The sequence below is a fragment of the Enhydra lutris genome, unplaced genomic scaffold (genome assembly GCF_002288905.1).
Source record: "Enhydra lutris kenyoni isolate GAN:26980312 unplaced genomic scaffold, ASM228890v2 scaffoldscaffold37, whole genome shotgun sequence".
Taxonomy (NCBI): domain Eukaryota; kingdom Metazoa; phylum Chordata; class Mammalia; order Carnivora; family Mustelidae; genus Enhydra; species Enhydra lutris.
This window is the reverse complement of record NW_019154121.1, coordinates 12,088,147-12,112,738: the sequence shown is the minus strand read 5'-3', so window position 1 is coordinate 12,112,738 and position 24,592 is coordinate 12,088,147. Positions and strand designations below refer to the sequence as shown.

Genomic DNA, 24,592 nt, shown 5'->3' with positions numbered 1-24,592 from the left:
CTCATCCTGGTTCCTGCCAATTTATGATAGCTATTAAGAATATAACTAGCTTTGGGGCGCCTAGGTGGCTCAGTGTGTTAAGCCTCTGCCTTCGGCTCAGTCATGATCTCAGGGTCCTGGGATCAAGCCTCACATTGGGCTCTCTGCTCAGCGGGGAGCCTGCTTCCCCTTCTCTCTCTGCCTGCCTCTCTGTCTACTTGTGATCTCTCTCTGTCAAATAAATAAATAAATAAAATCTTAAAAAAAAGAAACTGGCTAGCTTAAAATTTATTTTAATGACCTAATTAGTAGAAATACATTCTCATAACATACTCCAATATTGTATGCATATATGTTTATACACACCTATGTGTGTGTGTTTATGAAAAAGTCACCCACAATCCCAGCACTCACAAACACCTTTTCCTACCAATGAGTCATCTACATTTCAACCATCTATCATATGAATAGACACAAATATACAGATATATGGATAAATATGTAGACAGATATTAATGTCAGTTTATTGCCACTTTTAGTTGTTTTTCTGAACAATTATTCGATTGTTAGTTGGCTCATATCTCTTGACCATGCTACCATTCTTATAGAATTGGTATACAGGATTAAATAAATTAACACTTGTAAGATTTCAAACAGTTCCTGAAACGTAGAAAGCATCATGTATATGGTAGTTGCTATCTATTATCACAATGAGGGCACTGACCCAGAGGTGACCTGAGCTGTCATGTTATGGGGCTGTAGTAGAGTAACTACAAGCCAAGTGGGTGGAAGGAAGACTTAAAATATTCCCTGAAGCTAGCCCCAGGCATCTCTGTGGTGGCTTTGGAAGAGCTGAAGTCATCAGAGCAGTTTTCTGGCTAGAGAGCAGCCCCAAGGGATCTGCTACTTTGATTCAGAGTCAGTGAGACAGAGTCACAAACACCTATAGGCTACTTGGAAAAATGCCGTAGATCTCAATTAAAGGTTAAACTTCACATGATATCAATGCAGAGACCTTTCCAAGTTTGGCAGTTATTGCTCCCACCTTCTCCTCTCCTACTCCCACATACCCACCGACTCACATGTATGCATGCAGCCAAAGGAAAAGCCTCTCATTCTGCTTGAAAACCTCTATTGGCCCTACACTGATTACAGGATAAAGTCCAAACTCTTTAGTTAAAGCCTATTGTCACAGGATGGCCCTAATATGTACTTTCATCTTCATTGTTACACTCTCCACAATCTTCCTGCTGGTTGACATACATTGACTGAGTTTCTCCCTTGTGCTAGGCATCATGTCAGATGCTGGGAATGCAAATATGATTGAGATAGAGTTACATCCTTGGAAAACTAATGATTCAGTAGGAGAGGAAGATAAAAATAAAGTCCATTAAAATCCAGTTTGAAAACTGACCTAAAGAGGGAAGGAGAATTTGCTTTAGAAATACGGCATAGGGGACTTCTCAGTCTAAGTACATCAACAAAGAGTTCAGAGAGAAGGTGACATTTGAATAGCGTAAGAAAGGATTGAGTCAGAGTTACTCAAGTAAAGAGGAGTAAGTGCCTTCCAGGCAGAGAAGATAACACAGGTATGGACATAGAGGAATAAAATGGTATTGTGTATATATAATGTATTATAAACAGTCCTTGATGCTAGGAGGTAAAATGAGAGTTGCCAAGTGGTAGTGACTAGAATGAGAAAGGTTATAGAAGGGTGGAGATGAGAGGGAATTTTGTATGCCATGTTGAAAACCTTAGAATGTATCCAGTAGAGATACAAAATTGCTAAGTGTTGAACAATGAAGTAAAAGGACAACTCTATTTTGGATACATTATCCAGCAGTAACATGAAAAGTAGACTTAGAGTTATGTGGCATACATTTGGGAATAGGGAAGTACATTGGGAAATTACTGCAATGCTCAGATGTGAGATGATGAGAACCTGGTCAAGGGAAGAGTTGTACAAATGGAGAGGAGGGGAGGGAATAAGAATATTTAGAAATTCAAATAGCCAGGCTTGACAAGTGAGTGGATATGGGTGGCCAGGCATAAAGAAGAGTCTAAGATGGCACACTTCATTTTGGTTAGGGCACCCAAGAGAATGGTGGTGCCATTTAAAGCCTTGATGTTGCACACACCTTCCAATATGAACCTCTTCACTTTTTAAAAAAAGTGAGTTGAAGATTATGCTTCAAGATTATACTTTTTTTTTTTTTTTTAAATCTCCCCGCTGAGCAGAGAGCCTGACGCAGGGCTCGATCCCAGGACCCTAGGATCATGACCTGAGCCAAAGGCAGAGGCTTTAACCCACTGAGCCACCCAGGCGCCCCAAGATTATACTTCCTCCAATTCCCCATGTTAAGTATGCTCTCCTTCATTTTTCCATAGTACTTTGTTCATTCCTCATCTACCTGCAGCACAAGTATACTGTGTTGTTACTGTTTATATGCTTTCCCCCCACTAGATTTTAAGTTTCTTGAAAGCTTTTACTATATTTTGTTTTTCCAGCTCCTATTACATTTTCTGGCTCAAACCAAGGAGCTTGTTAAATTAATTAATCCATACCTGAAAATCTCAAAGACATGTCAAATTGATCTAAGACAAACCAAACTATTGATCTTTATCAAAGAATGCATTTATTTCTTCAGTCTTCAAGGCAGAAAATTTGGTACATTTACATAATAGCTACTGCAGCCAGTTCACTTGTATGTCCTGTCAATTCTACTTCAAAAGTATATCTCCAACCTTCCAATGTACTATTTAGTCCAGGACACCAAGAACCCCTGCCTGTAGTAGCCACCCAACCTGTATCCCTTTCTCCCACATTCCATCCCTCTCCAAATTATTCTCTTGGACAGCTACCAGAATTATATTTTTGAAAATATACATCCAGTCATGTTGGGTTTTTTTTTCCTACTACACTCCCTGCAATGGTTTCTCATTACACTTCATACCAAACACTCAAATCCTAAACATGTTCTAGAAGGTTATATATGATCTAGTTCCTGCTACCTTTCTGATTTTCCCATTTGGTTACTCATACACAGACTGTGCTTTTCTCTCAGCCAGAAATGCCCTTCTCACCATGCTTAGCTAGCTATTTCTATTTCTTATTTAGGCCTCAACTAATTTCCACTTCTTCAAAGAAGAACTGCAAATTTAAATTATTTCTTCCCTAATGCTTTTATTTTTTAAATTCTTGTTCTTTTATTTCATATTAAGCACAATTTGTGTGTGTGTGTACGCTGTAACTCATCCATTCAACTAAGTCTATTGAAGGCTTGTGTTCAGCGCTGAGTTGGCTCTGGGAATACCAGGATGTATGAGTATCAGAAAGCTCATGGTCTGATGGTGAAAACAGAACTCAAATACTATTAGAAGGCACGTGGATGTTTTATTTATTTATTTTTTAAAGGAAGTCTTCCATATAAATACTAGTCACTGAAGCAAAGTCATTAATGTGAACTGATCTCAAAAGGTCCAGGATCACAGGATTTGTAGAACCAGGCTTTTGGAATTGCTAATATGACTACCCTGGTTAATCTCTCACCCTGTGAGGGATGGAGTTTAACACTGATTTTTATAGTCTCTCAGCTTCTAGGAGATCTATGTTAATTGTAAAACCACTACATGACCTGACATCCCACTCGATGGGTCCTCTGCCTGGACTGTTTTTTCTCTTACTTTTCTTGAAAACCAAATTGTATAGGTCCTTTCCTCATATTCCATGTCCACAAATCTTCCCTTTTATTATAATTGTACTAATATTTTTACCTTTTTGCATCCCTTATTAACTTCTTTTTAAAAAAGATTTACTTATTTATTTGGGGGGGGGGTAGATTCTCTACTGAGCATGGAACTCAATGTAGGGTTCAGTCCAAGGAGCCCGAGATCATGAGGCAAAATCAAGAGTCAGCCGCTTAAATGACTGAGCCACCCAGGCACCCCCTTTTTAACTTCTTTAAGATAGATGTCGCAGCTTTATTTCTTTATATTTATTTTAATGGTAGGCAAATAGGCATGTAACATATGCATTTAACAAATGTTTACTGAATAAATTGGAAGAAAAGATGAAGGGTATTATATTCTGTTTTTGTACTGTAAAAATTAGAAATAGCTATGAAATATAATCTTGATAACACAACGATGTATCCCTTTACATGTTTGTGAGATAAAAAGAACCCAAACCAAAATAACACAAAAGCCAAACAGACAAGACAAACAATAATGGCAAAAACAAAAAAAAAAAAACAAGCAGAGTTTTACCTTGTGATAACATTATTCAAAAACTCATTAGTTAGAGCTTCCGGGTTTAGACTAAGGAAAAGTATGAAGAGTATCAAAGTTTTAGACCAACTTCCACCCAACTCCATGCTACGTTTTTGCTCTTGGATATGTCTTTTTTAGTCTTTTCCTGGCTAACAGCTCTCCCACTCCACTTCAAATGATGGTTAACTGGGGCCCTGCTTAGGACCTTCTGGGAATATCTGGAGAATGGGGTGAAAAAGTCCAGTAGAAAACCTAGGAATTCTGATCTACTTTGGGGGTGAAGGTGGGAATATTGACCAATCTCTTCCTGAGATGTTTTTATGATTAGCCCAGGCATTGGGAAGGCTTCTGTTACTATGGGAATTCTTCATCACATGAACAAGACAACCAAGATGAGAAACACTTGGAGTTGTGACCCCATCCACCCATGTCTTTGTCCTTTTGCAGTTGATTTTGAGGTATGTACCCAAGCTGACAATGTGATACATGTACCTGTAAGGTCATCAGTGGGCCACGACCCCAGCTGGCATGCCTTGCAGGTGTACTCATCAAAGACATACTCATTTTCTTTACAAGGTGTACAGGTCCAACAACAGCTGACTTCCCCCTTCCGGATCACCTAAGGTAAATATTTAAAATTTTGATTATTTTTTTGTATAGAGAAAAATTCCAGCAATCTGTTATTCAAATATGCTGCTTTGCAAAACAGAAATGGCTTTCACATAAATTATTTCAAATGGTATCAGATAGACAGGATAAGTATTAATATTCTCATTTTATAATCACAGAAACAGAAGCTGAGTTTAAGTGATCAGTTCGCATCATAAAATTAGTTGGTGATAGGGTCTGGAATTAAATTAAATGCAAGTCTTTGGATACTTAGCTTTAGATATCTATATTTAATTAAGTGCCTGTGTTTATGCTCATATATAAATACAGTCATTTACATATTTATGCATGTAACTGAATTTCCCCCAGAGTCTGTGTCCATCTTTACCCGAAATTAAGAAATTTTACTCTGTGAATTTACCTTGACTTCCCTCCAGTAGTTGAATAATTGTTAGCAAAAAACATCATATACCTGCTACAGTTCAGAAATCTACCCATATTGATTAAAAAATCATTAAGAATTTCTACTGAATTAAGAGGTAGAACATGATTTTTTTTTTTTTTCTGGAGTTCGTCTCTTGGTCTGTTTCTACTCAAAATCTGCATCAATAACTCACAGCTCATTCTTTCCTACTCTAGTACCTTTGATTTGCTTGGGATGACAGTGGATAAGGTCTTTGAGGCTATTATATACCCTTCATCCATTAGATTTTTTTTAAGGCAATGGGAAATAATTGAAATAATTTAGCAGCTGAAGGAGTCCCAGATGTTATTCTTTAGAAATGGATGTCTTTTATTTTTTTCCACCACTGGTGCATGCATAGCCTCTGTGGAGTAGAGACAGCATTCATTAAACATTCCTATAAATAATTAAAACTGTGATTAATCACCAGCAATAACCAGACACAGCGATGATTATACCGTAGATTCCTTGTCCTCCATGCTGACTCTATTACTGACAGTAACCATGTCTGGATACTGATAGCCAGATACCGATGGAATCTGGCACCTCTTTCTTTACATTTTCTATCCCTTTTGTTGGCTCTTGACACTGCAAGCACACAAGGAGAGAATGATGATGAAAGGGTCTGAATCATCCTTTCTTTAAAATAACCAGATAAGTGAGGCAGAATCACTAATTAGACCTGCTTAATCTATCTAAAGTATTCTTCATAATACTACTATTCATTGACTGTTTTCTGCATGCCGCATGCAGTTATCTCATTAAAACATTACAGGGGCTCTGTTTAAGGTGGTTGGTTTTATTTTGTTCTTTTTTTTTAAGGGAGAAAACTGAGGTATAGTGAGCTTACAATGGGCACCAGGTGATGTATGGAAGCACGGGATCACTATACTGCATACCTGAAACTAATATAACACTGTATGTATAACTAGCTGGAATTAAAATAAAACTTAAAAACAATATAGATAGGGTTCATGATATTTTGAAAGATGTAGTAGAGAGTCCTGGCCTTGAGAATCAAGAGGCGCTATGGTTCTAGTCTTTCTTGTAGCCACTAAATAAATAGTTGTGCAGCTTTGAACAGTCCCCCATCTGACCCCAAGACCAATGCTTTTAAAATAATATCTAGCTGTATAGGCTTTCCTGAGGATTAAATAAAAATAGCACAGTGATTTGTAAACTGTAGGACACTCTAAAAATGTTAGCTGTTTTATTTGTAATATGCATATAAATATATACATAGAGAAATAAATTTGATTTTAAGGTAACTTCAACCACACTTGGTAAAACTATTGTTGGCCAATTACTAGCTTTGTAATGCAAGCAAGCATTTGAAATACTGAAGAATTCTCTTTCTTAGCAAGGCAGGGCATAGAAAAGCAGTTGCATTTTTCTTTCTAAAAATATGCTCACTTCCATGCTTTAGTTTGCACTGGTGTGTAAATTTCAGGATTTTTTTCAGTTTTTTTTTAAAACCAAAATAATATCATTTCCTTTTCCAAGTAATTCCAATATTACAGGTTTTTTTTTTTTTTTTTAATTCTGGTGACAGCTCTGTATGTCTGCTTCTGATCATTCAGAATTGATTTTTTTCACTTGATATATATGTTCTGTTTCACATTGATTTTGAGTATAAGAAGTGATAATTCTGTTACATAGTGATTCCCATTCTTTTTGAAGACTGTGGAAGTAGTGATGCTTCCTTTATGAATAACCATATGTAACACATTTGAACCTTTGCCAGACCAAGTGTACTTCCATCGACACTAAGTTAACAAATCTGAACAATGGCATGAGGTGTTGACATCTTTAATGAATTTGCTCAATGACACCCTTAAACCATATTAAGAAAATGTTGTCAATTGTATATTTAGTGAAAAATGATATATGGTTAGGAAAATAAAATTTGGGATTAAAAAGACTAAATAAACATTACAGATTAACTAGTATTAAAAATATGATACTAGGGAGTCAAATTCTTCCATCATGTAAGTTATTCCCCATAGAATGGGGTAGAAAAGTATATATTAAAATATCTCCCAAATCAGCCATTCAGCATTTTGAAGTTATACGTTCAAGCTGTCTTGCTGTGAAAGGTCAAAACAAATAATGTCCAGGTGATAATTTACACAGGCTTATCTTTCTGCATGAGGAAATGGAAATTACAAACAATCAATATTCTGAGTGAGTCTAAAAAGAATTTCACATACAGAGTGTAATTTCAAGATGACTGGGCAAGATGCAGACCGTCACTGAATATTAAGGGTTGGCAAACTTTTTCTGCAAGAGACCAGATAGTAAATACTTTTGGCTTTGTGGGCCAGATAGTCTCTATTGGAATTCAACTCTTCAACTCTATTCATTATAACATGAAAGCAGGCATAGACAATACATACAGAAATGAGCATGGTGTACTTGAATAAAACTTTATTTTTAAAAAGATTTATTTATTTATTTGAGAGAGACAGAGAGAGAGAACATGGGCACATGAGTTGAGGGAGAGACAAAGGGAGAGAGAGAGAGAATCTCAAGCAGACTCCCCACTGAGCATGGCGTCCAATGTGGGCTTGATCCCAGGACCCCTGAGATCAGACCTGAGCTGAAATCAAGAGTCAGACACTTAACCAACTGAGCCACTCAGGCGCCCCTCAACAAAACTTAATTATAAAACCAGGCAGCAGACTGAATTTGGCACATGGATTGTGGTTTACTAACACTTGTTGTGTACCATAACAAAACATACAGAAATTTTTAGCTATTCTATAAGCTACTGTGCCATTTAGCAGATACTAATAAATTTATATTTATCTTTATTTATCTTTCTTCTTTCTGGTTTTATGCTTATCAAATCTTCAGAACTACCTCTTAATCTTACAATTAATACCGAATTACTTCAGTTTCATTTGTAATCATCGATGAATGAACACCTCAAATGTTCCAAACAGGGTAAACCCGAGGTTGACTGAAAAGAGTAAGTCCAACCTCTCTAGGTGTATACACTGCCTGAAATGTTGTACTGTAATATTTAAATAAGTATTTGATGAATAAATAATGGTGATATCATTTTTCTTCCCCTAGGTATTATACCCCAATAACTAAACTTACTGTTTTTATTATATCTTCATTCTTTCTTTTCTGACTTTTTATTTCCTGTAACTGTGGCCAGAACTTACTCAGTCTAAAAGTAACTTTTCAATGCCCTCAAGCTACCAGGACTGCCCCTTACCTGCTTCTTCTTGCTGCTCAGTTGCCCTTTTATCTTGTTTAAGATCCAAGTTCTATTTTCAGAAGGCTCCAGATGAAGGGCTAACTCCAATTTTCCTGTCTTTCCCTCAGTTCTTGTCTTCCTTGACCTCTCTCTTCCACTGATCACCACTTAACATAATAGTGTGCTCTCTCGTTCTATCTCTCCCTGGCCTTGTTGTCTTTCACTCTACCTTTTCTTCTTGCTTTATGCTTTCAAAGCAGATCTTCAAGATCTATTCTTGGTCTACTTTTATTTTCTCTTTCAGGGTCAGTGACTGATCTACTTGAACAGCTCCAACTGCAGCTCTAGTCAGTTAACTTCTAAATCTGTATCTTCAGCCTTCTCATTGTTGTAGACCAATGTTTTCTATCATTGGCTAGATATCTCAAGTTTATTGTTATAAACTAGCCCGTTATTTTTCTCTAAAACCATTCCCATTTTTCTATGCTTGATAATGACACTTTCTAGTTACTAAGATTGAAATGGTGATTGATTGTCATAGACTTCTTTTTCTTCTCCAACACTACATGCAATTGGTAACCAGGGCTGACTGAGTATACCTGTCTATATAATATTTCTCTCAAACATCTCCCCTGCTCCCTCTCCATTCTCACTGCTCCCTCCATAATCCAAGCTTCTTGTCACCATTATCACAGTGTCCTTACTTGTCTCTTCTTTCTCTATTCATGTTTCATAGCTACTCATACCTCTCACCTACTATAGTCTAGCTTATCTCAACATCTTTGTGAAGATTACTCTGACTCCTGGTTAATAAAAATTAAGTTCAACCTGCTTAGTATGACATTCAAAACTCTCCACAAATATGGCTTCAATCTATCATTTTGACTTTCTCTTTAATAATGACTATTTAAAGCAATGAACCCTAGATTATTCAGTTATTCCAGAACAATCTTCAATAGACTACTTCTGTATTTTTCCTATTACTGTTCCTTCTACATAAGTGATCATTTTCCCACATCTCTCCCTGAAATCATATCAGTTCTTCATGGTCTGATATTTTACTCAGAATAAACCTTTTCCTTTATTTTATATGAACTTATATATGTGTTTTTTTTTCTTTCTTAATGAAGTCATTGCATTTTATATGATGTTGCTTATTTGTGCCCATTTTTCCTCAGCTAGACTATAAATCTTCTGGCAGTGAATGTGTGTTACTTATTTTTGCCCCATTGATATAAACTATTACATTAGCAGGAGTTTGATAAATATTTGTTAAGTTAATTAGAAATTAATGTGGTTTCCAACTGTGAACTATTTATCCCCAGGAAACATGTCTTTAAAAGGCTTACATGAGTATAAAGGGTGTGGGGAAGCATGACTCAACAACTGGTTCAATCAGTCTGACTATTAAGATTATTGTGGGTCATACTATCAGAAGGAATTAATGAGAGAAAAGTAAACAAAACAAAACAAAAACACCCCCCCAAACCCCACAAAACACAATTTCTGACATTAGAAGCTTATAATGTAAAAAAGCAAATATCTAAATGTTTTAGAAATAGCCAGTAATGGGGCACCTGGGTGGCCCAGTTGGTTGAGTGTCCAACTCCTGGTTTCTGCTCAGGTCATGATCTCAGGGTTGTGAGATTGAATCCTGTGTCAGGCTCCATGCTCAGTGCAGAGTCTTCTTGGGATTCTTTCCCTCTTCCTCTCCCTCTGCTCTTCCAACCTCCCTCCACTGCATGCACACCCATACATGCATTCTCTCTCAAATAAATAAATCTTTTTTTTAAAAGAAATAACCAATGATAGTGAACACTTTTGAATTAATGACAAAAATTTAAAAAAAGACTCCATTTTACCTTTATCTGGCCTTTCTCACATGGTTCACTGCACACGGATCTAATGATGTTGTTTTTCTTGGACCATACTTCATCATCATCCATTTTTAATTCTCCATTGTCCCAGCTTCCAACATTGATATAATCAAAATAATCTTTCCCCATTTCCTTGAAATTCATTATTTCATACCTTAGGAACAAGAATATAATGATAAGTCAGCTAATGATATAAGTTTTCAGTGATGAAAAAGCAATAGATTTCATTTCCCAAAAATGTATCTACTGTCATATTAGTGACACTGGAATTTTCCATGATACTAAGCTGAGAATAACAAAAAAGCCTGTTTGCTTCACTTTCTCTTAAGAGACTTTTTTTTTTCTTTTTACCATCAAGCTTATACCTGAAATAGAAGATAATCCCATGTGAGAAGGTGACTTGACCTCAGCAGGATGAAAGACAGTTTTGAAATAACTTCAAGAAGTTTAAACAAGTACTACTGTTAGGCTTCTAAAAAAGGTAGAAAGGTTTTTGTTTCGTTTTTTTTTTTTTTTAATCTCCACTCAAATAAAATGACAAAATTTTCCTTTACTAACCAAGTAAGAAATTTGGTAAACCTCTAATCTTGTCTTCAGCTTTAAGGAATGTGGATATAATCTGGATAGGGCCTGATCTTACTTTTCCTTTTATCAACGGCAAAACTTATTATATAAAAGATACTTTCAGGAATGATGTTTACAGTAAGTCTGAAAAGAATTTATGAGGTTGGAAGATGACAGCAGAGTAGGAGGATCCTAGACTCGTCTTGCCCCTCAAGTACAATTAGATAACTATCAAATCATCTTAAATACCCTAGAAATCAATCTGAAGACTGGCACAAGAAATTCCACAACTAAAGATAAAAGGTAGGAAGCATGGAGACTCAGTTTGGGAGAAAGAGGTTATGGCTGCTGTGGTGGGGAGGCAGCCACTGTTGCAGAGAAGGGTGAGAGACAGACTAACACACAGGGGACTGCATGAGGAAAACAAATCCCCATACCAATTGACTTGGAGGGTAAGAAGGCATGAATTTCATGAGTTCTTGCAAAGGGTGGGGTTTAAAGCTTAACGTTCTAAAGGTCAGTGGGCTTGGGCCCAGGAGAACCTGGAGGATACTGGGGCTACTCTTGTAGAAGAGGCAGGTAAATAACCTGCAGACATGCAGCATGGAATCAGATAGCTGAAGAGTGTCTGAGGCACAGAGTGGTGAGGTTATCTGTTCATTTTGGAGCATGTCTTAAAGAAGCACCATTCACAGAGAGACTCCACGAGGAATGAAGGAAATGGGAAGTGCCATTTCCCTGCACTGCCCTTCAGCATAAACACAGAGCTACCTGTGGTAACCAGCCCAACATGGACCACTCATTACCTAACTTTCTTAAGAAACTCTGACCCATGCTTCAGTGCAACTGCCCTTCCTAGTCAGTCTTGCCTAAATCCCAGCATGACAGGCCACTTCCTCAAGAAGACTGGACAAAACCCCAGCTCATACCACATCTCCCAATGCAGGAGTTTTTTTGATAATTTGATAATTGACTTTATCTGCTTGACTTATTTCACTCAGCATAATCTCTTCCAGTCCCACTCATGTTGATGTAAATTTGGGTATTCATCCTTTCTGATGGCTGAGTAATATTCCATTGTATATATGGACCACATCTTCTTTATTCATTCGTCTGTTGAAGGGCATCTTGGTTCTTTCCACAGTTTGGCGACCCTGGCCATTGCTGCTATGAATATTGGGGTACAGATGGCCCTTCTTTTCACTACATCTGTATCTTTGGGGTAAATACCCAGTAGTGCAATTGCTGGGTCATAGGGTAGCTCTATTTTTAATTTTTTGAGGAATTGCCACACTGTTTTCCAAAGTGGCTACACCAACTTGCATTTCCACCATCAGTGTAAGAGTGTTCCCCTTTCTTTACATTAAAGGGGAGTGTTTAAGTGGAAAACACAGTTAAAGGTGAAAGTATAATGGAAACACAAAAGCAGTAAAAATTAATATTCCCATAAAAATCAGTCAAGGAACTCACAAAATAAAAGGATGTAAAATATAATAACATATATCTATCTAAAAATGGATTCAATCTTAAATGGACCATCGACTTGATATAGACTGCTGTATGAAGAAGAGGTTATATACAAACCTAATGGTGACCATATATCAAAAAGCACTAATAAATATGCAAAGAATAAAAGAAAAGAAATCCAAATATATCTCTAAAGAAAATCAGCAAAACATAAAAGAAAGAAAAGAAAAAGGAAAATTTTCAGAAACAACCACAAAACAAATAATAAAATAACAATAAGTACATATCTATCAATAACTACTTTAAATGTAAATGGAGTAAATGCTCAAATCAAAAGACATAGGGTGACAGAATGGATAAAAAACAAGACCCATCTATCTTCTGCCTACAAGGGATTCCTTTTAGAGCTAAAAACATCTGAAGATTGAAAGTGAGGGGATGGAGAAATAGTTATCATGCAAATTGATGTCAAAGGAAAGCTGGAATAGCTAATACTTATCTCTGACAAAATAGACTTTAAAACACAGACTGTAAAAAGGACAAAGGGGACATATAATAATAAACGTACACCCAACATAGGAGCACCCAAATACATAAAACAGTTAATAACAAATATAAAAAACTAATCTATAATAATACAATAATAGTAGGGGACTTTAACACCACACTTGCATCAATGGACAGATCATCTAAACAGAAAATCAACAAGGAAACAATAGTTTTATATGACACACTGGAACAGATGGATTTAACAGATGTATTCAGAACCTTCCATCCTAAACAGCAGAATACAAATTCTTTTTTAAGTGCACTAGGAACATTCTCTGGAATAGATCACATATTAGCCCACAAAACAAACCTTAACAAATTCAAGAAAATCAAAGTCATACCATGCATCTTTTCTGACCACAACACTATGAAACCAGAAGACGATTACAACAAAAAGCCTGGAAAGACTATAAATACATGGAGGTTAAATAACATGCTACTAGAAAATGAATGGTTCAATCAGGACATAAGAGAAAGAATAAAAAAAATATGGAAACAAATGAAAATGAAAACACAACAGTCTAAATCCTTTGGGATGCAGCAGAAGCAGTTCTAAGAGGGAATAGCCATATAGGCCTCCCTCAATAAGCCAGGAAAGCCTCAAATAAACAACCTTACACTGAAAGGAACTAGAAGAAGAACAAACAAAACCTAAAACCAGCAGAAAGAAGGAAATAATAAAGATTAGAGCATAAATAAATGATATGGAAACTAAAAAAAAAAAAAAACACAAAAAAGAAATCAACAACAACAACAACAACAAAAAACAAATCAATGAAAGCAGGACCTGGTTTTTTGAAAACAATCAGTAATATTAATAAACCTCTACCCAAATTTATCAAGGAAAAAAAGAGAAAGGATTCAAATAAATAAATTCATAAGTGAGAGAGGAGAAATAAAAACCAACACACAAGAATGTAAATAATTTTAAGGGCATATTAAGAAAACTATATGCCAATAAAATGGACAACCTAGAAGAAATGGATAAATTTCTAGAAACATATAAGCTACTAAAACTGAAGCAGGAAGAAATACAAAATTTGAACAGATCAATAACCAACAGAAAAAGTGAATCAGAAATAAAAAAGTCCCAACAAAGAAAAGCAGGACCAGATGGCTTCATTGACAAATTCTACCAAACACTTCAAGAAGACTTAATACCTATTCTTCTCAAACTATTAAAAAAAAACAGAATAGGAAGGAAAACTTCCAAACTCATTCTATGAGGCCAGCATTACTCTAATACCAAAACCAGATAAAGAAACCACTAAAAAAGAGAAGTACAGGTCAATATCCCTGATGCACATAGATGTAAAAATTCTCAACAAAACACTAGCAAACCAGATTCAACAATATATTAAAAAAATCATTCACCATGATCAAATGGGATAATTCTGGATTGCAAAATTGGTTCAATATTCCCAAATCAATCAATGTGATATATCACATCAATAAGAGAAAGGATAAAAACCATATAATCATTTCAATAGATGCTGAAAAGGCTTTTGTCAAAGTACAACATCCATTTATGATAAAAACCCTCAGCAAGGTAGCTTTAGAGGGAACATACCTCAACATGATACAGACCATATATGAAAAATCAATAGCTATCATCATCCTTAATGGGGAAAAACTGAGAGTTTTCCCCCTAAGATTAGGAGCAAGACAAGGATGTCCACACTTACCACTTTTTAAAAAGAATTTTATTTGGGTTGTCTTGATGGCTTAGTTAGTTGAGCATCTGACTCTTGGTTTCAGCTCAGGTCATGATCTGGCAGCAGGATAGAGGCCTGCAATCAGCTCTGCATACAGGCAAGTCTCGTGGAGGTTCTCTCCCACCCCCATCTCCCTCACCTGACCCCTCCCTTCTACACACTCTAGCATGCTCTTTAAATAATAAATAAATACATAAATAAATAAGATCTTTAACTAAAAATTAAAACTTTTTTTTCTAACCAATCTCTTACACCCAACATGGGACTCAAACTCATGGTCCCAAGATTAAGAGCCACATGTTTTACCAACTGAGCCGGCCAAGCACCCCACATGACTTTTGTTCAGCATAGTACTGGAAGTCCTAACTACAGCAATCAGACAACATAATAAAACAACAACAACAAGGCATCCAAATCGGTAAGGTGGAAGTAAAACTTTTACTATTTGCAAATGACATCATACTATATAAAGAAAACGCAAAACATTCTACCAAGAAACAGCTAGAACTGATAAGCAAATTCAGTAGAGTCATAGGATGCAAAATCAATGTACAGAAATCTGCTGCATATCTATATGCCAATAAGGAAGCAGCAGAAAGAGAAATTAAGAAAACAATCCCATTTACAATGGCACCAACATAATAAGATACCTAGGAATAAACCTAACAAAGAATTTAAAGACCTATACTCTGAAAAGTATAAAACACTGATGAAAGTAATTGAAGAGGACACAAAGAAATGGAAAAACTTTCCATATTCATGGGTTGGAAGAACAAATACGTTTAAAATGTCTATACTACTGAAAGCAATGTATACATTTAATGCAATCTCTATCAAAATACCAACAGCATTTTTCACACAGCTAGAACAAACAATGCTAAAATTTATATGAACCACAAAAGACCCAAAACAGCCAAAGCAACCTTGGAAAAGCAAAGCAAGTTGGATGTATCAAAATTTTGGACTTTAAGTTATATGAAAAAGCTGTATTGACCATGACAGTATGGTAGTAGCATAAAAATAGACACAGAGATCAACATAATAGAATAGAAAACCCAGAAATAAACCCACAACTATATGGTCAATTAATCTTCATAAAACCAGGAAAGAATATCCAATGGAGAAAAGACATTCTTTTCAGCAAGTAGTGCTGGGAAAACTGGACAGCAATATGCAAAAGAATGAAACAGAACCACTTTCTTTTACCGTTCAGAAAAATAAACTCAAAGTGGATTAAAGACCTAAACATGAGACCCGAAACCATAAAAATCCTTGAAGAGGGGACAGGCAGTAATTTCTCTGACATCAGTCATAGCAACAGTCTTCTACATACGTCTCCTGAGGCAAGGGAAACAAAAGCAAAAGCAAACTGTTGGGACTTCATCGAAATGAAAATCTTCTGCACAGTGAAGGAAACAATCAACAAAACCAAAAGGCAACCTTTTGGGAGAAGATGGGAGAAGATATCTGCAAGTGACATATCTTATGAAGGACTGGCATCTAAAATATATAAAGAACTTATAAAAGTCAACACCCAGTAAACAAATAATCCAATGAAAAAGTGGCAAAAGACATGAAAAGACATTTCTCCAAAGAAGACATTTAGACAGCTAACAGACACATGAAAAGATGTTCATCATCACTTACCATCAGGGAAATGCAAATCAAAACTACAATGCAATATCACCTCACACCTGTCAGAGTGGCTAAAATCAACAACGCAAGAAACAACAGGTGTTGGCAAGGGTGTGGAGAAAGGCGAGCTCTTGTGCACTATTGGTGGGAATGTGAACTGCTGCAGCCACACTGGAAAATAGTATGGTGGCTCCTCGAAAGGTTAAAAACAGAAGGGTCCTAAGATGCAGCAATCACACTACTGAGTATTTATCCAAAGGAAAAAAAAAAAAACCCACTAATTCAAAGGGCTACATGCACCCTTATGTCTGTAGCAGCATTATTTACAATAATGGATATCGCAGATATAGAAGCAGCCCAAATGTCCATTGATTATATTGATTGGTAAATGGATAAAGTTTAATGTGTGTGTGTGTGTGTGTGTGTGTGTGTGTGTGTGTATGACACATACACACACTGGAATATTATTCAACCATAAAAAAGAACAAAATCTTGCCATTTGCAATGACATGGATGGAGATAGTATAATGCTAAGTGAAGTAAATCAGTCAGTGAAAGACAAATACCACATGATTTCACTCAAATGTGGAATTTAAGAAACAAAACAACTAGCAAAGGGAAAAAAGGGAGAGAGGGAGATATAAATCAAGAAACAGTTATAGAGAACAAACTGATGGTTACTAGAGGAGAGATGGGTTGGGGGGTGGGTGATTTAGGTGATGGGGATTGAGGAGTGCACCTGTTGTGATGAGCACTGGGTGATGTACGGAATTGTTGTTACTATACTGTACACCTGAAACTAATATAACACTGTATGTTAATTAACTGGAATAAAATAAAATAAAATAAGTCTGAAAATAGTTTCTAAAGCCCTCATGCAATGTAAAAAACTGGAAGAAACTAATACCTTGTGAGTTCTCAGCTTTATTAGCTATTGTTCTCATTTTGAGTATGGGGATAGAGATGTAAAGAGGAAAAATTAATGCTCTTATTTGTAAGATTTTTCTTGTGTGCAAGAACATTTCCAGAGAAGCATTTTTGAGATAATTTCCAGGACAGTGGATCGGCAATACCATCACTATCAGCTCCTGTAGACATAAATATGGGTACGTCTTAGGTACACAATGTCTTCATATGGAAACCTATGCTTTTACCTCCTAGGATTTATAGGATTGACAGATAGGCTTTGATAAATGCCCCTCCGTCTTTCCATGTTCAGCATAGTTAGCTATCTGGAAATTGACACGGATAGATAACTTTCTAGCTTTTGGGTTCCAGTGACCAGATTACCATATTCAGACCAATGCTCAGTAAGGAAATGTTAAGAAAAAATCCGACATAGTCTTTTTGGATCTACACTATAAAATGATACCATTCTGTTTTTACTCCCAATCACAATATTTTACAGTAGTGTCTTTTTCCGAACGTTAATTCATTCTTAAATTGTGTTAGCTCTTCAGTAGCGTAAGGATCATCCTAAAATGTTTTATTTGCAGTAAGTAACAATTTTGAGTAGATATCTCAAGTTCACTTCTAAACCCAAAATACCAATCTACAGGATACATAACTGAGTCCTAAACCTTCCCACTTTATCACACTTTCCAATGGCTACTATGCATACAATGAGTTGAGATATTAAAAAATAGAACACTAAGGCTAAAAAAGAAACTTATATATATGTCACTGACTACTTCAAATATATGGGCTCCTGAGACTTTCAAAAGTACTCTGTGTGAGCCAATAAAGACTCTCTGAGCAAATAAAAGCTTTGAACTTTCTAGGCTGGGAAAAAGAAAGAATTATTGGTGTCAGCAAGCTTCTTTCTTTGCTGCTGCTGATTTGAAGGGCTGTGGAAGTTTCACTGCTCACGCCAAAGAAGCCCTCATGCCACTCCTACCCATCTTTAACTCTCGCAAGGTCTACTCATACTCTGAATTTTATAGATAATGGAACTGAAGCTTGGTGAGGTCATTGAATGGTACCATATTGTGGAGTGTGCAAGTGACAGAGCGAAGAGAAACTCAGCCTTTAGACTTCCAGTCCAATGTTCTCCGTTAGACTGCTCTGTATCTATCTGACAAAGTGAGGAATCAACTTTCATTGCTCCTTGATTGCAGAACTCTGTTTTATGTACGAGAAATGGTAAAATGTGGAGAGATACAATTTTTGCAAAATAAATATGAAAACTGTATAGAGTGGAAAATGTTATATTTGACAGGAAGGGATTTCAAGAAAAGTTAAACCTTAATTTTGGTTCAAACCTGTCAACCTGTTTTAACTGTGTTAGAGGTAATGAATCCTCCTCAGGGAATTAGCCTTTAGATCTCTGGTAATTATCTCTTATCTACAAGACAAATACCGAGATGGTATCACTAGTCATTCTGTCAGTGAAATTATAACACTGCTGTAAAAATCTCTGGTCGCCGTACATTAGAAAAAGAAACAGATAAAAATAATTCCCCATTAAAAGATTTCTCCCTTCACTTGTCAATTGGTATGAATTCTTTCAATTTTCAGAGATGGGATATAGATTTTATTCTCCATCATAAGTGAGAGAAAGTGAGTGTTGAAAAATACTCTTAGATTTTAAGTAAAAATTAAAACACATAATGGCTTCCTGTAGTTGTTTCCCATTATTTTTTCTCACTGTCTTGCTCTCTTGCTCTCTTTCATTGAGCCTCCCGGTTTTCTACATCTTTCTGCTCTTGAAACTTCCTTCTCAACACTGTGTGATATGTGTGACCTGTCTTCTGTAATATCTCTCTTTCTCCTTTCTCTTTGCCTCTCCTTGTATCTCTTCCTTAACTGGCCATAGTTCATAGTCAAAATATACTGAAATTTTTAAAAAATGAATTTTATATGGCATTCAAAACCAAAATAAAATAGATAAAATCTGTTTTAACCCAAAAGAAAAAAAAAAAAAAGTCCTATTAAAGCACTAAATAGAAACTAGAGGCAGGCAGGTTTCAGTTTAGCAGAACTAAAGAACTTTCTAAGTGGTTAAACTCTCTGAAAATTAGAATAGGCTTCCTTCCTCAGAAGATAATGAGTTTTTGTTTTGTTCTGTTTTATTTTTATCCCAGGGGGCTGAAGCAATATGCAGCAATGAGGGGGAAGGGGCTATGCAGAAATTTAGATTTATATAGCTCTTAAAATCCTCTCAGTCTATAATTCTAATGCTTAGGGGTGTGTGTGTGTGTGTGTGTGTGTGTTTTAAAGTTTGATTCTTAAATGTGTGATAAATTGTCTGTTGGTCAAGAAAATAGACACTTCAAGCACCAGTCCATGCAACAAAACAATTATAAAGATCCGTGTCTTTGGGGTTGGATTATTGGAGATTAAAGAGAAAGCACAAGGTGGCTTTGACCAAGTCCTTTAATGGTAACTAATAATGAAATCCTTTTCCAGGATACACGTAGAACCATTTCATGTGTGACATAAAGAAAATGGTAAAAAAAAGAAAATTAAGTTACATCCTCCTCATTTGAATTTAATGATTGTGCCTGGGAATTGCTACTGTCCTTGTTCTGTTATTAATTGACTACTTGAGAGTGGGTGCAATTCTTCCTTCCTCTGAGACTCCAGTTTTATCCCAACGAAAGTTAAGAAATTAAAAAAAAAGTCATCTCTGTGATCCTTCTGTGGGCAGAGCCACACATTAAGAACCTTCGTGCAAACCAGCTCAGTATCTTCAAATTTCTGGAGTTCTAGCCTTACTTTCTACTTGTCACATCTGCTCTGTCCACCCATTCCTCTTTTCTTGCCTCTTGGATTAATCAATTCTTTAAAAGTATTCTATTGGCTTTTTAGCTATTTCTCTTATTAGCGGATTAAACATACATTCTTTCTTTATCTTCTTCTACTTCAAGTTAATGTTTCGTCATTTAATGTAAATTATACAAAACTTGCCATTGTAGAATTCTAGACCCCCTTTCTTTATGCTGTGTTGCCAAATAGTTTACATGCCCATATTTATTAATCCCACAATATAACGTTAAAATTATTGCTTTAAATTGTTAGTTGTATTTAGTCTGATGTTGTCCTGACCAGTTATGGTCAGTCCCAGGCAGTGGACTCTCTCTAAGAGGGTCAGAAATCTTTTGCTGTGAAGGGACAGTCAATATTTTGAGGCTTTGTGAGATGGTCTTGTTTGAAACTCCTCAACACTTCCCCTGTAATGTGAAAGCAGCCAGAGACAGGCTCTAAATAAGTGGGTGTGACTGTGCTCCAATAAAACCTGATTTATGAAAACAGACAGCAGACTCCATTTGGCCTGCAGACCACAGTTGGCTGACCTATGGTCTATACTATTGGTGGTAAATAGTCAAGGTCCATATTTCTTATCTGTAGTTCTGAAATCCTTAGAGCTCTGAAGATTATATTTTTATGCCTCACTTGGCAGCAAAACATGACCCAATCTGAACTTCTCTGGTGGGAGAACTTGACCTGCCCTGTAATGAGGCTCTGCATTGCCTATTTATCACACTTGGGGTGACTATTGGTATGTTTTACTACAGAGATATTAATAAGTTGATTAAAGAGTGCTGTTCCACAGCATGCTGGTGGCATTAGAGGACTGTGTTTCCTTTTCTAAATGGAAAAATGCTCAATTCTGAAACACACCTGGCCCCAAGGGTTTCCCTAAAGAATGTGGACTGATGGTGGTCTGATTCCATGTGAGGTTTAAGGACAGTGGTAAAAAGGAACTCTGTAATGGTCTGTGAGAGCAAGTTGCTACCTGTCCCTATTTCCTCTGTTTAAGACCTTCCTCCTGTGCCTCTGGCATTTTAGGGGACTCCCTAGTCATCCCAGGAGTCTCTGGTTCATTGCCCAGTTTGGAATGTCTTTGGCCCAGCAGAATGGTAAATTTTACTCCACAGAAATAACAATAGAATGTCTACCAATATATTTCTCAGAAGACAGTGGCTTTTTAGTTTTGGTCTGGTTGATTAATTGGCAGGCTGGTGTATAAGGTTAGGAGTGAAGTCCTGGAGATTGAATTAGAAGCTTGGGTTGTCATGTATTAGACTGTATCTTTGGGGAAGTCACTTAATCTTTGTAAGCCTCAGTTTGTGAGGCTTCAGCTGGAAAAGAGAATGGTAATATTACCTCATAGGATTAAAAGGTAGAGTACTTAGCTAAGTGTTTGGCTCAGAACACATGTTCAATAAATATTAGTTTAGTTATTTTGTGAATAGAACTGGATTAATTGTAAGAATAAAAAGCTGCAAACCACCTTCCAGAGTCTGGTTCATGTCCTCAGAGGCCAATTAAGATTATTTATTAATGGGTTACTGTAACACCTAGCCTTTGAAATATGTGTAAATTCTCTGAACAATTGTGAATTCTTGGAAATTGTTTGCAAAATTTTATGCCTGTTGTCCTTTAGAGACTATCTATAAATTTCATCTGAGTCTCACAGAGCTTCATGTTCTAAAAAAGGTTAAGAACCAAAGTCCTAAGTGCACCCCATTACAGCATATTTGGAGGATTATGAGTGAGACAGTGATGTTCTGTCTGATCCATTAAGGTTTCCCATTGGAATAGAGGTGAGACATTTCTTCACTATCTGGTTTTATGGAACTGGCTTGGGTGATGACATGAAAACTCTTTGAATATTTGGAGCTATAGTCATCAAAGTTTATGAGAAAGCCCCAAGCTGATGTCAGTTCCTTAGGTATGCTCACAGGAATAATAAATCCATGTGTACATATAAGGGACTAGGCCTTGACTTGAGCCTACAGACTGAGCTCTTTGGTTGACCTACCCTATGAAGCCTTATGACAAATGTGAAATTTTCTGTGGCTCTGATGAAATGCTTGTATTCCCTGTTCCCCATAGGTATACTAACAGCCAAAAAGAAGAAAACTATATATGAAAAGTCAGCTTATCTTGGCAGAGAACCTGCTTGGAGCAATATTCTTCAAGTCTCTAGAAGAGAGAAAATATATAGCTTTCCTCTTGGCTGCATGACTTGGAACTAGCTGTCACTTAGCAGTTCAGCTTGTGACATGGTAACAGCTGCCCCAGGGACCAGCTCCAGCTCACCTCAGCAGTACGGAAACCAGCTAGAACCAAGGTGGCTGGTACGCGGGTGGGCACGTGGGGTGTGAGTCATGGAGGGAGTCGCGAAACTTCTCTTGGCAGGGTCTGCTGCAAACAGAGTGTAAAGACACCCTCTCCAAGCATACATGTCAAGCATAAACTGTTGCTGGAAGAATACTTGTGATTTTTATAGTGGGAGACCACAGGACCCTGATTGTGCCGACGTAAGGCAGCGTGAAGAGCCAGCCCTGCTACAGCTCAGAATATCATTTCAGTGACAATATCCGTCATGGATTAAAAGTCTCATGTGTAGAGTCACTTAAAAATTTAGAGTATGAGATAGATGTGAATTCTGGTAAGTTCTAGTTACCTAATGACTTCCCTGGAGGCTGATCTGTAATAATGAGTAGGTTCCTATTTCTCAGGCTCCTCTATAAATAACGAAAGGTGGAATTTCAGAGTAAAAGGCAATTTAGTTCTCGAGAAAGGAGAAAGTCCTCTAGCTAAAAGATAATAAAATAAAATGACTTATAACTTACTATAGGTACAGCAAACAACGTAATATCACCTCAGCCAGATTTCTGAATTCCCAGAAATGGAATTGTTCCTGTTTCAGAATAGATCTATGGCCCATGAAGAGATCAGAGTACAGGGAATAACATGGAAAACATGTACAGAGAAACCACAGAGCTGATTTTTGAGTTTCTACCATAACATGAGGCTCCTGTCTCTAAGGGTGGGTCTCTGAAATGGGATGATTCCAAGAGCCTGTTTTGGAAGTCAGCATCAATATGTATACCTGGCCACAGAAAATGGGGCTCCCCTTCTCAATCTTTAATCCTTTTGTGATGTCAGAGTTGGCCAAAGATGACCAGTAAGACTAGATAACCACAGAAGAGAGAAACAGGCATGTCAGGATCAACGGATGACTGTTCACATGCTATTGTCTAAAGGAAAATAGTAACAGTACCTTCCTGGAGAGTCTCCATTCTCATCAAAGAGGATCATATCTCCAGAAACCCCAGTAAAATTGGTTTTCATCAGGGAATCCAAAAGTTTCCGTCCATCGATTGGCTTCATTGCATCACAGAGGCCCGCATAGCCTGGACAGAGGGACATCTGCATGTTGTGGAGTCCATAGGCCATGGAATAGATCGCATTGATCACAAATCCCATTTTGGAATCCTGAACGTGATGTGTTCTCAGAGTCAGAGAACCTGTTAGGAAACAAATTATGGATTAACTATGAGATTTAATTCTACTCTAGCTCTCTCCATGGATTCTGAATAATTGGAGAATTCACAGGAATAATTTTTCACAGTTAGAATCAGACTAAATGCAAAGATACAGGTGCCAGCATAGTGTGCTTACTAATTGTCTTCTATTTCCAGGTTTCTCTCCCCTGAAAACCTTGAAAAATGACCTGAATTCCCAACAGTAACAAGGTTTAATTCCTCTATTACCAATCTCTGGAGATAGATGCAGGAGAACACTGTATTTCTGGACCAGAAAATTTATCCTAAGGACAGATTAATCTCCTTAGTACTCAACAATGATAACATATTTCTTTGGTTTAGAAATCCACAACAAATCTCTAGTTCCCAAATTATTAAGTTCTAGCTTAGCAAACGTGATTTTCTACCATCTTGCCTCAACTTACCTGTTTAGATTTATCATGCACCACTTCCAACCTCAAAGCATATGCTCTCCATAAACTAGCCTATTTGGAAATTCTAAAATATAATCTAACATTTATGCTCCATTAATTAATTAATTATTGGAGGCTGACCTTAAGGAAAAGCTGTGTGGTTGATGATCTAGGAACAAAAAGATGAAGTGGGTATGAATTCTGCACTTAAGAAGAAAGTTGTTCAATAATAGAGATAAATTATTTAACTCCAGGGAAAGGTCAAAGGTGATCAATCTGTAACACATGTGGAGGTAAAATCCATGGAGGCCCAAAGAGGGAGAGACCCCTTCCAATGGAGGGCTCTTGGGAAAGTTTCATTAAAGAACTACCATTTGGTCTGGCTTACTGAGGCACTAAGTATGGAATGAGTGCCCATTACTTCTGACTGCTCAGAATGTGCTGGAGTTAGGGACATAATGTTGACCAAGGTAAATCTAATTCTTGCCCTAGAGCCTAGACGGCACAGGAGCATCTAAGTGGGCCATTGCAGTGTGGTTTGATACGTGCTGTGGAGGACTAAGT

General features: G+C 36.8%; 1 protein-coding gene across 1 annotated transcript in view; it reads right to left on the bottom strand.

Moving 5' to 3' along the window:
* The window catches only part of LOC111154498 (glutamate metabotropic receptor 5), a 524,532-nt gene that overhangs the window by 71,236 nt on the left and 428,704 nt on the right, over positions 1–24,592 (bottom strand). The window contains exons 5-7 of the mRNA XM_022514124.1: positions 23,351–23,597; positions 10,391–10,559; positions 4,741–4,867 (exon numbers count right to left, since the gene is read on the bottom strand). Coding sequence (XP_022369832.1) covers positions 4,741–4,867; positions 10,391–10,559; positions 23,351–23,597 — 543 coding nt within the window. The remainder of the gene's footprint in view (positions 1–4,740; positions 4,868–10,390; positions 10,560–23,350; positions 23,598–24,592) is intronic.